This window comes from Mus musculus, chromosome 9 (genome assembly GCF_000001635.26).
Source record: "Mus musculus strain C57BL/6J chromosome 9, GRCm38.p6 C57BL/6J".
Taxonomy (NCBI): domain Eukaryota; kingdom Metazoa; phylum Chordata; class Mammalia; order Rodentia; family Muridae; genus Mus; species Mus musculus.
This window is the reverse complement of record NC_000075.6, coordinates 55,392,467-55,406,545: the sequence shown is the minus strand read 5'-3', so window position 1 is coordinate 55,406,545 and position 14,079 is coordinate 55,392,467. Positions and strand designations below refer to the sequence as shown.

The 14,079-nt window shown below is 50.5% G+C and overlaps 1 protein-coding gene across 8 annotated transcripts in view; it reads right to left on the bottom strand.

Moving 5' to 3' along the window:
• Window positions 1-14,079, bottom strand: part of Tmem266 (transmembrane protein 266) — a 111,433-nt gene that overhangs the window by 31,800 nt on the left and 65,554 nt on the right. For 3 of the 8 annotated variants that reach the window (XM_030244380.1, XM_030244379.1, XM_006511161.3), the window contains 3 exons: window positions 9,923-10,150; window positions 8,651-8,805; window positions 5,899-5,972 (listed from right to left, as the gene is read on the bottom strand). In XM_030244380.1, the coding sequence (XP_030100240.1) occupies window positions 5,899-5,972; window positions 8,651-8,805; window positions 9,923-9,954 (261 nt within the window). In that variant the 5' untranslated portion in view covers window positions 9,955-10,150. Of the gene's footprint in view, window positions 1-5,898; window positions 5,973-8,650; window positions 8,806-9,922; window positions 10,151-14,079 lie in introns of those variants that run through there. The other 5 variants (NM_001357568.1, XM_030244381.1, XM_006511164.1 and 2 more) reach the window with 4 other exon arrangements.

The following is a 14,079-nucleotide window of genomic DNA, read 5'->3' as shown; positions in this document are numbered from 1 at the left end:
GGACACCTACTGTCATGTGGCACAGCACAAGCCCTTGTAATTCCTGGCCCAGCAGCCTGGCAAGTCGGCCATCTACATGACTGCAGACTTCTGTTGACTCTGAGCTACACTGTGGACAGCAACCAGCACTCTCCGTCTTACACAGAATAATTATCTTCACATTTGACCTGCAAGCGCCTAGAGGTCATTTACAAAGTCTTGGCAAAGGAAATGTGGAAGTGAGATTTTTCATCAGTGATTTCTCAGATACATATTTAATTGATTCGCTCCTTCGGCGGTTGGGGTCCCATGCCCAGACCTGTGCCGGGAGACGGGGGAGGAGGGACAGCATAAGTCTTCCATCCCGTTTCTTGAAATAATCAAGTTCAGGACCTAGCATGGAGTAGCAGGCAGGACGGAACTTTCTAGAAATGTCTAGGATGAAGGCAGGCCCTTGAAAGCCTGTGCTCAGAACCTAAGAGCTGTTCATGATGTCTCCACCTGAAAGGTACCTGGCTGAGCCTTTCAGGGGTTGGAGGCACTGTCCACTCTGCACTAGCAGGTGGGCATGAGTGAATGGACTCTGGCTCTCATGGCTACAGGGGCAGGTCTGGAACCTGATTCTCCCACATCAGTGTGAAACATGGAGAGAGCGAGAGAGGAAAGTCTCCACCCTACAGCCTAAGCAGGTGGGGTCAGGAAGGCAACCCACATTCTGGGCCAGTTTCCCTATATTGATGCTCATGTAACAATGCCCAGAGAGAGGCAGTGACTTGTCCCAGGTCATATAATGTCTTCATGGCTGAACTTTCACTCAGACAGACAATGAGAACAAACACTCCCTTCATCTTCTGGAGCAAAGAGGGCAGACAGTCCCACACACTCTCCCATCTCCTATCTGGTGACTGAGGCTCCCAGGGCCCTCCTGAGACAAGCATAGGCAGAAGAGGTATTCCCCGAGGATACAGAATCACTAGGAAGCTGCTGATGTAGAAAGAGAAGTGTGTGGCTCAGTTTAGTTTGGCAATTAACTTCACGTGACAAATGGCCACCAGATCTGGGCTCCCTCGGGAGTCAGGGCTGCTCAGGGACATTTCTGGGAAGTTGTTGTCAGAGAGGAGCTACTGCAGCTGACATCAGAAGACACCTGACTAGGGCTGGTAAAATGGCTCAAAAGCTAAGGGCTTTCCACAAGCTAGACAACCTGAGTTCGAGCCCCAAGACCCACATGGTGGACAGAAATGACTCAGTGGCTGACATCTTTCCCTTCTCCCCTTAAAAAATGTAAATTGTAGAAAAGACACTTGGTTCAGCTGACGACTGATGTACTATACCCATATGAAAGGATATTACTCAGACAGAAAAGAGGCAGAGGCCTGACTCATGCTGCAGTGTGGACCAATCCTGAAAATATGCTCAGTGACAGAAGCTGGCCCGACATACAAGGCCACCTAGTGCATGATCTTGATTACAGGAAACAGGAATACTTCAATACATGGAGACATAGGGTGGGTTTGAGTTGGCAAGAGGTATGTAAAGGAGACATGGAAATGACTGCTGATGGGTGTGGGGTCTCATTTGGGGGTAAAACTGCTTTGGACCCAGCTGGCAGCACCAGCCGCATATTGTGTGTGTACCAAATGCCACCAACTTGTACACTTGAGCGTTATGAGTAGTCACACTGAGAGCTGGGTCAGCCAGTAAATGCTTGCTATGTAAACATGGGAGTCTACCACCCATGTAAAAGCCTGGTATGGTATTGTTCTCAAAGAACCCGGGAGAGCAAAACTAGAGGGTTCTTGGGGTTGCTAGTCAGCCGAGACTAGTTGAGTTGATATCTGAAGAAAAAGGAGCAGGTGGGAGAAGGGGAGGGAAGGAGGAAGGAGCTACAGCTGGCACTGCACAGACAGCACCTTGAGGACCCATCTACAGGTCTGCTGTGGTCTCTTCTCCCTGGGAAAGAGCGCAGGAGGCTATAAGAGCTTCTGCAACCCCACGAAGAGGAGCAGTGGCCTCTCTGCTTCCAGGTGGCCAGCTGGGCCTGGTCTTAGCCAAGGGCAGACCATGCTTAGGAAACCCCGTTTGCACAATTCTCATCTTGAGTCCAAAGACTCTGCTTATTCTTGTTGTCCAAGGTCCTGTGGGAACTTGCTGACCCTGTATGACCAAGCACCACAGGGCCCAGCTGCACGAACACACTTTCCCCCTGGCCCCTGCTGGGACTTCACCCTAGTCTGCCTAATCCTGCTTATTTTAGAAAGCCCCAAACTCACTTTTTGAGCAGATGTCCTTGAACTGAGCCCAAGCCAGACTGTCAGCCTTTGTCTTATCTGTACCCTGAGACCTGCCCAGGACAAAGTGGCCCATCTTCCTGGAGCAGCCTCATTACTCTAGGATGTTGAAGATGGGGCCATGGACTTCTCACCCACCAGGGTCTGTGTCTGACTTCCCCCTGAGGACTCTGGACAGTTTTCCCCACCTCTCCAGGACTCAATTTCCCAACCTGTAACATGGCCCATTGTCCTTCCCTAAGACTCAGTTGAAACTAGGTATGGAGCAATGCTCAGAAAATAAGCAAAGGACCCTGGGGTGGCAGCAGCCCTCAGTGGCTCACCTGTGTGGAACTAGCCTAAGCAATGCAGCCCTCTTGCTAGCTAGAGAAGGCCTCTTGACCTCTCAAGAGACCCTCGGCTCTTAGCAGCATCCCTGGGTATGTACCAGAGAAAGAAGGGGCCAGATCTAAGAGGGGACATTTGCACTTCTCCCAGATGAGAAGAGAGAGCTGCTCATCCCTGGTTTGCACTCACAGGCCTTGCTTGGTCAGACCTCTGTGTCCGGCCTTAGCCCTGGTCTTTCACCCAAACTCCCCATTCCTTCTCGACCTGCCAATGGCAGGTCCCTAGAGGGCAGTCACAAGAGACAGAAGCCCAGAGAGCTCTGTCCAGTTTTGACCATAACTGTTATAACCTTGGGATGACCTTCTCACTCATTCATGTATGTATATGTAATATGTAATATGTATGTATGTATGTATGTATATATGTATATGTATGTGTGTGTATATATGTATGTGTATGTATGTATGTACGTAGTATATATGTGTGTGTGTATGTATGTGTGTATGTATGTATGTGTATGTGTGTATGCATATGTGTATGTATGTGTGTATGTGTGTGTGTGTATGTATGTATGTATGTATTCTGAGACAAGATCTCATGGATCCCTGGCTGTTCCTTGAACTTTCTATGTAGCAGAAGATTACTTTTAGCTCCCGTTCATTTTCCTTCCACCTCCTGAGTGCTGGGATTGTGAACATTCACTGCCATACCTGGCTTATGGAGTGTGGGATTCGATCCCAGGGCTCTGTGCATGCTAGGCGAGCACTGTACCACCTGAGCTACATTCTGGCCCTATATGATACTTTATAAGGACCACACTAGCACTTTGGCAGGCAAACATGCAGGCCCGAGACACTGCTGGGGGAGACTGGGTTCTTTAGCTTTTTGTTAGAGGTACCCCAGTCATTGTGAAGGCACAAAAGGCTCACCTTCACCAATCCTGTGCTAAGGGGGCATCTGAGAGCTGGCTGGCACCAAGGTTTTGATGCTTGGCTCTCTGGTGCTCTGTGAGAGTACAGAAGCCCACTCTTGCTAGCCAGGATGCCTCAGCAGGAGATCAGTGTACACAGCCCCTCTTTCACGCTGGGCAGACTGCACAGGAGAGAGTTTTTACTGCTGCTTTGGTAACCCAGCTCCACTCCATCCTCCCCACCTACGACAAGGTCCAAGGCAAGGAACTGGTCCTTCTCAGCATCCCCACAGGCTCTGCGGAGAAAGCCGAGTCTGTGGGAAGCCCCAGTCCTGTTCCCACTTTGTGGGAGTTGGCTGTCCAGTCTCTGCGGCTGTTATTCTGCACACAGGAGCTCGTCTGTTTCAGGTGGCTTGTCTCTGGTACTGACAGGAAGGGGATGCCAAATTAACACTGGGCAATAAATTCTGCAAAAGCCAATAAAACCAAAGCAGAGGGAAGAGCCGCAGCAACTGATTAAACATTTTTGTTGGCAGTCACAGGCACGGGCACATTTTCCAAGGTTTGCATCAAGGAGACAGCTGGCCCTGGCCCAGGGATTCGCAGGAGGGAATCCCAGCAAGCAGAGATGAGGGGCCAAGCAGGAATGGACCCTATGGAGATCCCAAGCTACAGCTGGGATCCAACATACTGATCGGCCTTTCCAGGTACCCGAGCACCAGCAATGGCCTCAGTAAACTGGTTTGGGAAGTTCCTGGGAATTCACAGTTGGGGCCTGCAGGAGCTGTCTCAGCTGTAGCACATGCTCACAAGAGCCAAGGCCTGGAGAAGACAGTGTTCTATGTTTGCTACACTGGCTACCCAGTCCAGCCCCATGAAGAAGAAGATCTAGACCTCTGATTTTTAGGGAAAGAGAGACAGCAGAGCAATCGGCTAGGCCAGAGGAGGCACTGGGATTCTGGCCTCTTGGGTTCTTTGACCACAAGAAACAATTGCTCGCTCTATAGCCTCTCCCATGTTCATCTTCTCTGGCCCACCACCTCCCTCTGGGATTGTGCTGTGCTCTCTGCTTCAGTGCACTAGCTTGTGTGTGTGCACCCATGCCTGTGTGTGCATCCATCCCTGTGCATGTGTGCAGCCATGCCTGTGTGTGTGCACCCATGCCTGTGTGTGCACCCATGCCTGTGTGTGCATCCATCCCTGTGCATGTGTGCAGCCATGCCTGTGTGTGTGCACCCATGCCTGTGTGTGTAGCCATGCCTGTGTGTGCACCCATTCCTGTGTGTGTGCACCCATCCCTGTGTCTGTGCACTCATGTCTGTGTGTGCCCACCCATGCCTGTGCATGTGTGCACCCATGTCTGTGTGTATGCAGCCATGCCTGTTCCCAGAAGGCTCCATACCTTATTTGTGTTTATCTCTCATTGAAAGACCCTACTGGGGCTCTCTGTAGACAGGTGTGTACCTGTGGTGGAAGGAGGGGATACCTGGGTGGAGTGAACAGGGGGCGAGCTGACCTGGTCAGACTTTGGCTGTAGTTGAAAGAACCGGTTCCATATGAAACTCTCTGCCCTTCACTGCCCACAGCATGAAGCCTTTCCCATCCTTCAGGAAGGCCCTATCTTAAACAGCTACAAACCAGAGTCCCACAGACATGGGTCACAGTATCATTGCCAGCACTGGAACTGCTCAAAAGAGGTGTCAATCACTCCCCATGTAAAAACTGAGGAATGCCCTGCTGCCAAGGTTTGTCAAGTGACCCAGTGGCCACATGGGTCTGTTCTACTTTCACACTAACCCAAGGGGCTAGGAGATACCACTTAGTGTTCCAGATGTGAACTTCAGCCACCAATTCCTGTAATACTAGGAAGCATCTGCCTTCAGAAACATGGCTCTCTGTTGTCCCAGGGATATCTGCCAGCCTGGGACTCCATCCTGTCACAGGACCTGGCTAAGTCCACTTCTCAGCTCTAAGACTGCATTCTATGCCTTGGCCCCAAGGCAAGCAAAGCCTAATCGCTTCTGCATCTGATTTTTCTGGGCCTTGCTCCCTGAATACACATCACTGGCCACACCAACAACTTCCGTTCTTCAGCTATGTCACTCCTTCAATCTCTCCTTCTCAGGTTCATCACCGGACCTCAGCTGACAACCCTGCATATATTCCAGATTCAGAGCAGAGGTTGCCTACTTAGAAGCAAACGCCTGCTGCTGGGTTGGCCACTATCCTGCATGTATGTGTCTGTGAACACTTCTTGTGCCATATCCTATGGTGAAACTCAGCTTCAGAGATGGTAGCGGCCCCAACACGAGGAAATGCGTAGTGAAACGAAGCCCAGGTTCCCTGGGAGTGTCACCCCAAAGAGATTTCAGGGCCCAAATCTTTACCTACCTCTGAGAAGAACACAGAGAGAATGACCAGACTGATCCAGTGAATGACACCAGCAAACTGGAAAGCATTGGAAACTGCAACGAACACAGTGAGGACCAGGTTTAGAGGTGAGGAATTGAACGCACCAGTCTAGGGGGCTGTGATGCATGAATGTAGACCTCTGTGGGCCCCTGGGGACTCCTGGGTGCTTGTGGAAACCATTAGGTCAGTCAGAAACTGGGTCAGAGAGTTAGAACACCTATACCCAGTGGTCGTGTGGAGGCAGTGAAAGCACCGTGGCCCAAATATTCTTCTCCCTAGCAGCTGCCACCTTCTCCTCCTCAAAGGCCATCTCCAGATTCCTCCTGTCCACTGCTGTTATCTTTTGTGCCCTAGCCAGACCCAGGGGAGGAGGGGTCATGACCACAGCAAAGTTGTCTGCACATTGTCTCCACAGCTCAATGCACTTTGTGTGGGGCTCCAGGCAAGCCTCTCTACCTTTCCATTCTCAACTTGCAGTAGTGCCGATGGCGGTGATGGCAGCGTGCTTTGGAAAGATGGCTGGAGCTACGGGCCTCTGGGCTGGGGCAGACAAGGTTGAGACTGGTACTGCGGGCTCCTTACTCTATTTTCAGCTAGCCAGGCATCCTTGGAAGTCCCCTCTAAAGGACAGGACACCACAGACAGCTTCTGAACACTAGTGGGTTACAGTTTATATGCCAGTGAGGCTAAAGGCAAAGTGCTGGAGTCCAGACAAAGGTGGGGTGACCTTGGTAGAGAGCGAGCAGAACACTCTCTAGAAGAAATTCTCCGTGTGAATCAGTGGGACTTTGGGGATAGGAGGCAGGGGTGCTGTGGCAAACAGGCCATGCTGACTCCCTAGAGGGCTTGTTTCTAATGGGTCAAGTTCCCCTGGGATCAAAGAAAGATATTTCCATTGGACAGAAGATTCTGTGATTCTAGAATCTGTAAACCATGGGAGTGGATAAAAATGAGGTCTTCAAGCAAATCCAAGAGGAAGAAGGCTACAATAGCTGGTTCCAGGATGGAGACACTTGGGCCCCCTGGTGCAGGGCCAGTGTGACCCTCGAAGGATGAGCCCTGGCTACACCGTGAATTCCTCCACATACTGAGCCATATGAATACCACTGGGAACCAAGAGGCTGAGGCCCATGTGACTCTGGAAAGACCTCAGATGATTCTGGATACATAAAATCCCTCCCCATTATTTCTCAAATGAATTCCTGTGCCTGTTTTATGGTTTGCTTTAGAAGAGCCATAAATCTCGGATTGTGCATTTTATGGAATTTAAGATGCCTTTTATGGGCTGCTATTGGATCTCCCACCAAAATCAATCTCCTGGATACTTAATTTTAAGCAAAATTCCAGTGTCGGCTGCTTTCTCAGTTCTACCTGAAGCCTCGTCACAGCCCGAGGAGCTCTGGGCCCCAGCACAATCCACCATAGAGAAAGAAGGACTCCATTATGGTTAGGTCTCATAAAACGCAGGCAGTCTGGATGCGTGGAGGGAAAGCCTACAGCATGGTTTAATTGAAGACAGGTTCAGTGTAAAACCACTTAATGCTGGAAGATACTTTAATTGGAACCAAGGGGCCAGCGGCTACATAAAACCCAACTAGGCTTATCAGACAAAAGCAATTCTGTGCTCTTCCAGAGAGCAGACAAGGCTGGTGTGTCTTGGAGGGAGCTGTGACAACCCCCGAGCATAGGAGAACCAGTAAAGGACTCAGGGCATTTGAGAAGACGAGAGGACAAAATGGGTTCAGGGGTGGCTGAACCTCTTGTCCTGAACTCTGTCAGTGGTGGGAAATGAAAGCTCTCTGTTTCAGTAATTCCACTTTTAAAGTGTTCGTACTTGAATGGTCTACCTCCCGGATCAAGAAAGGTGTGTGTGGACTTTCCCCTAAGCTGGCTGCTCAGTCACAGCCAAGGGCCAGATACTCGGGCCTCTGGGCCTCTGCTATACCAAGCAGGGGTTCCAAGGGTAAAGACAGGAAGTGGCCTCCACTGTGACAGCCACATTGCCAGTGTATCAGAAGAAGCTAAGCCTCCTGGTGCCACAGGTGGTGCCAAACTACAGACATCATGAGGCTGGAAACAGTCCTAAAAGTAAGGAAAGTGACCAAAAAGTTGCACATCCCAGAGGCTTGAAGTCCCCGGTCTGTTCCTCTGACCTAGGGCAAGCCTCCAAATTCCCACAAACTTCAAATTGTCGGCTTTGTCTGTACAATGGGGCCCTGTCCTATCCACGGTTCCTGGCGGGGTTGGGGGTGTAGGTGTGGAAAAGCATCTTCAGAGTTATCAAGACACATGTGAATGAGGCCACCCGCTTCGGAACGGTACAGACATAAGTGGCTGCTGTGTAGTTACTACAGGGGATCCACTTCCCCAAATGGAACTCTGTTTAAGCCAGAAAAAAATTCACCCTGGAAAATTCCAAATGAGAACAACAACAAAAAAAATGCACGCAGGGGTCCCCAACTTTTGTTTTTGTCTCATCGGTTTCTGATTGTGGAATGCTGGGGAGGGGACTGATAGAAAGGGACAAAGTGTGTCAGTGGTGACAGAGAAGCTGCCAAATGTGTTCCCTCCCCAGTGGCAATCCCCGTGGGCCATCGTGGGGCCCGCAGCTAGCTCGGCGGTAGCCCAGGCCTGGGGACAATCTCAGTGCAGGTTGGGGACCCCTGAGGGATGCGGATGCACAGTGAATATTGACATATGTATTTGCATGTGTGTCTCTCCGGCTACTCACACTGGAGAAGCTTTGTATCTATGAGAAGCTCCAGAGTCAGGAGGATCACCACCAATATTACACAGGCTACCAGGAAACTGTTGAGACTTGCACTGAGCAAAAATACCTGCCATACGGCTGCTCTCTTCCCACAGCACGGCTTCAGCCAGTCAGACCTGCGGGGACAAAAGCAAGGAGAAGAGGGGCTGAGGGGCTGAGGGGCTGAGGGGAGATCCTGGTCACAGCCTTGCCTCAAATCAACAGCCTGGCTCCCCTGGGCTTGGGCTTCATGATGCTGGGGATGGAAGGGAGGGCCTTGCTAAAGCAAGCTTAGCAATCACTCCACCACTGAGCTACATCAGCGGCTGGGCTTCCTGAGAGACGAGTCTTATTCAAGAGGCCACAGGGTAGAATCATAAGTTGTAAAACAGTCTCATTAAGGGACACAGCTGGGTTTACTGGTTGACTTAGGGAACTTAAAGGAACTCTCTGGGATTCTTGAAAATGAGTGTGAAACTCATACCCCATAGGCGAGTCAGGCTTGCTGAGGAGGTACGGCCCATACACAAGCTGTTGCTGCTAAATTCCTATGCGTCTGAGAACCCAGCCCATGTGCTGGCATTTGGGGGGTGCCTCTGTTTACACTCATTAACTAATGATACTGAAGCACTCCGAGGCTGGAATTAGATGGTTTTTCAGCCATAAGAGGAAGAGCTGGATTGGATCCCCACTTATCAGAGCAGATTATCTGGATATCAGTGCTACAGAGTACGGACAGCTGTTACTTGACAAAAAAAAAAAAAAGCTATAACTGGGTAAGTATAGAAAGCGTGAGTTGGAGTTAAGTGGCCAGTTCTATGTGGGGTGAGCTAAACCCTTCTTACAGTGCTCCACACAGATGGCAGCTATGGTTACCAAACTGTAGGCCAGGGCTACCTTCCGTCCCATCTCATGAGACTCACACTCTGTGTATGGGTGTCTTCTGGGAGATATTTCTAGGGAGACGAGGCACCCCCGAGGATGGACTCTTCTGCATAGCACTGAGTCTGGAGTGCTGTAATCGAACCTCGCTCATCTGCTTGTTTATGGCCCATTTCTGCCTGCCCATCTGTTTTTAGTTAGGGACCAAAGCAAACCAGGAAAGTCTTTACTTTGGGGTGTTCCCCATTGCCCCGAGATCACCTGCAAGGCACCAGGTCATTTTGGGGACCTCTCTTCCCCATTTGGAAAGTAAAGAATAGTATTTTTCAACTTGTAGAGTTGTTGGAAGCTAAATGAAAGAATGTCTCTAACCTGAAAGCACGGTGTGGCTGAAATAGCATCATGGTGATGGTGAAGGTAATGATGATGGTGGTGATGGTGATGATGATATCTGATGGCTCCGAGGCTTGGCCATCCCCTCATACTTCCCATCTAGAAGGAGTCAATCTGCTGCAACCTGCCGCAAGGAGGACCAGTGCCCTCCTCCTGTAGACGCGGGTGCCAGTGGGCTGGGAAAGCAGCTTTGCATTTTAGCTATCCCTGAAAGAATGATATGGGTGCTTTCAGGTGATGGCTTCTTCCTCATATTTGTGCAGAAAAAGCGCAAACACCAGAGGTGATAGCCTTGAAGAACCTGGCAGAAAATCGGGCTTGCTTAAGTCTTTCTGGATATTTCCTAACACGTGTGGGAATGACTGATGGTCTCTGTCCTTGGCTCGGTGGCAATACAATGACCAGATGTGGTCATCGCCAGACTTGGGAAGCAGGTCCCAGAAAGAGAAGCTTGCAGACCTGAGCAGGTGATGGAGGGAGCTAAGCAGGTCCCAGAAAGAGAAGCTTGCAGACCTGAGCAGGTGACGGAGGAGCTAAGCAGGTCATTTTGGATGGGGGAAGAAAGATAGGCATGAGTTCTAGAAAGGCCAAGAGTGGAGGGTGAGAGAGGAGGAGCCTGGCTGGGTCAGATGAGAGCATGTCTCTTCAAGAGACAAATGGAGAACAGAGATATAAAGCCGGGTGGGAGCTGAGCCTCAGAGACCAACCATGGAGTGGGTGCTTGTGGCCCCTTGCTGTGGACCTGAAAATGCACTCTTCCTCTTTCTGACCACACTTCCTGTTTTCTTGCAGGCTCCTCCCACAGGTCAACCCAAACCAAATCCACATAAAGCTAAGTAGAGTTGCTAGATAAATCCAAATTTCAGATAAACAATGAGCAACTTCTTAACACATGCTCCAGATCCTGCATAGAAAGGCTTCTTCTTGTACTTACTGTCTGTCTTTCAGACTTTACAGAGCAGTATGGATTCTAATCTGCTAGGTCTGGCAGACTTATAGCTGAGGGTCTGAAGGGGTCTGGTAAGGGTGGCTGTGATTTAGTCAGAGAAATGCACGGAGGAAGAGGCCGCATTAAAATTTGGAAAAGCAAAGCTCTTGGAAGCCGAGGGCTGATTTCTCAGTTGCACACCCGACATGGAAAGCAGAAGATCTCTAGCACCTAGAAGTACTTTCTGAGTGATACATAGTAGCCGTTTCTGTGGCTACATGGCCCTGAGACACTGCGAAGAGCCAGGGAAACCCAGAAGAGAATCCATGAGGCCACCTGTAGGCATGAGAAGCAGCAGGAAGAACAGTGAGCCTCTACCGTGTGTCAGATGGACAGCCTATCCCCATCACCCGGAGGCTCCAGAAGTGTAACGCTGCCACCCACTGGGGTCACTAGCCCAGACCTCTTTCATGCCCCTAACACTCTTCACTGCTAAGAGCTCTGTCACTCTGCCCACCTTTCCTGTCTCATCAGCTTCCCTACCTCTTTTTCCATGTGCCCGTCTGCCCCTCTGCTTGGTCTTATTTGCTTCTTTCACGTCTCAGTTTGTGCCCAGCCTTCAACCTGGCACTTCTGGGAAGTTTGGGCCATACCCTTCCCATCCCAGATTCTTCTAATGGCATGTTCTTTCCTAGACCACTAAGGCACCTCAGCTCCAGCCCCATGGCATCTACTCTTAGTGGCTGCTAACCCTGGTGCCATTTCACTGTCATTTGAAATGAGAGCCACACACCTTTAGAAGCTATAAATGAAACGAGCAGCCAGGAAACCTTTTGGCCCTAGGTGATGTCCAGGGAGGAACAGGAGGCTTCACCTTCATGGTGAGAGAAAGCAACTGGACACCCTCCCCCCTCCTACCTTGACATCTGTTGAGTATGAGCCTTACTGAGAGCTTTCTGCTCTTTCTGCCTCAGAAGAGAGCTACAAGCATCAGGAAAGAAACAATGTATTCCATGCAGTTGCAGCTTGCCTGTGGGAAGTTCAGACAGGCCACACTTTACACCAACTGTGAAAATACTGACTTTGCCTTTGAAAGAGATGAGGGCAAGTCTGGAATCACCTGCAATCTGAGATTTCCCTGAGCCAGGGAGAGGCTCAGGCAGCTGGGAGGACAAAGGAAGGAGGCAGGGAAAGATCTGGATGTCAAATGACACTGTGCCCCCTGCATGGGCAAGGTGGTCCCTCCATCCCAAGTCAGCAAAACCAGGTACATTGTAGTGGGAAAGGGGGTCAAATGAGTTGTAGCTGCTGTAAGGCCATGGAGCACTAAGGGAAAGCCCAGAGCCTGTGCTGGACTCAGGATGGTGAAGTTGAGCAGACATTTAAAACCAAGTGGTCAGGTGTGCAAGACCATCCCCTGAGCCTAAGAAATCTCTACCCTGTGCTTGTAAACTGTGCTTACTTGGAAAGAATTGTCCCAGCTGGGCTTCCTGACTGTTTAGAGCCCCTCATCAAGGGTGGGAAGGACTCGGGACCTCACCTGAGTTTTCAGGACTCCCTACCACCTGTTGTATGCAATGCTGCCTGCACAGGGCTAGAATGTATACACACACAAACACACACACACACACACACACACACACACACACATAGTCAAGGAAGAATAGGGAAGGGAGACTCCATGTATTCGGCTATGGGAAAGCCCCCATTTCTTCTGGGTAAAGACTTTCTGGTATAACCTTTGGGGGAGAAGCCACCACACCCCTGTAGATAACTCCTGTGCTCGGTACTTAAGTCCAATGAACTTGTCTCCTACAGTGAAGTCTGCTGGGATGCTGCTTCCTTCTGTAGTTAGAACCTTAGGAGAGGTCCACTCTCCCTGGGAAGGACTTTTAGCAATGGCGGGGGAGATCTCAAGGAGGAAGTGATGGTCAAGAAAGTTAAAGGCAGTGCCCATAGGTATCGGGAAGAAACACACAGACCTGCCTAGTTAGTACCAACATTCTCTTCAGGCCCAAAGGACACCAGGACATGGGCCAGGAACTGGCTTAGGGAGGAAGGGTTTCTCTTGCATGGTGGGCAGAGCTCACTAATCACCTAGCACCTGGGCAGATGCTGCTGGGGCAACCACTCCCCATGACAAGACCCATCTCCTGCCAAATCCCAAAGCATTGCAAAGCCAAGTCTACCTATCCTACTCTACTGCTGTGGCAGCTTAGCTGTGCCTGCCCAGAGCTTGGCATTCAGTCACCAGCTGCTCTCAGCCTGGGAGGAAATTCATGTTGGTCCCCGAGCTGCACAAGGAGATGGTATTTGTACCACAGCTGAGGTGAACCTCTTTTCTCCCAGTGACCCCACAGCACAGCAGTGACTTAAGAGACAAAGGAAGATACCTGCTGTAGGTAGATGACTCCAGGCAGAGAAGCCTGGAAGTGGGGGTTGGGATCAGCATCCAGGCCAGAGATTGCTGGAAAGTCCCAAGGTTTAAGCCATACCCCAGGTCCCTTATGAAGCCACCATTTCTGGGTTAGGCCCATGGTCTATAACTTCGTGAGGTGACTCCAAGGTGTGGACCATGGTTCTGCCTCTTCAGATGTGAGCACTCCTGGAGTTAGGGAAGCTAAATCGTCCCCAACACCCACTGAATTTGGGCCTGCATTTCAGGAGAACCCAGCTCAAGAGTGTTCTTGCAGGTGACAACTATTATGGAGGATGAACTGAGGGTGTATGTGGTGTGACAGAAGCTTGGGAGCAGGACAGAGAAGGTAACCAGGGCCACCAGGAAGGAGGCTTGCCTGTGCCTATGTTTTAACAAGAGAGACAGGGACGGGGCTGTACAACTCTAAAGTAACTTCCATCTGGGCTCCCTAGTGGGAATGGGAACCAGCGGTGAGGCAGAACCTGCAGGTTCCTGCCTGGCCCCAGGTTTAGAATTGGATCACTCCTTGTGAAATGCAAGTGACTCAGACATTCCAAGGAGAGTGTGTGTTCCCTCTCCGCGGAAAGGTATACTCCAAGAAGACGGTGTTTCCCGTTTTTATAACCCGGTTTGCGTGGTTAATAAAAGAACTGACTGGGCTGAAGCCCGGACACAGACTGGAAAATAACTTCTTTCAGGCAGCCTCAGCCCATCAAAGTCCCGGAGTGGTGTTATTCCTGAAGTTGCCACCAGAGGGCAGACGTGCCCCTATTTCCCAACATGTGCTAC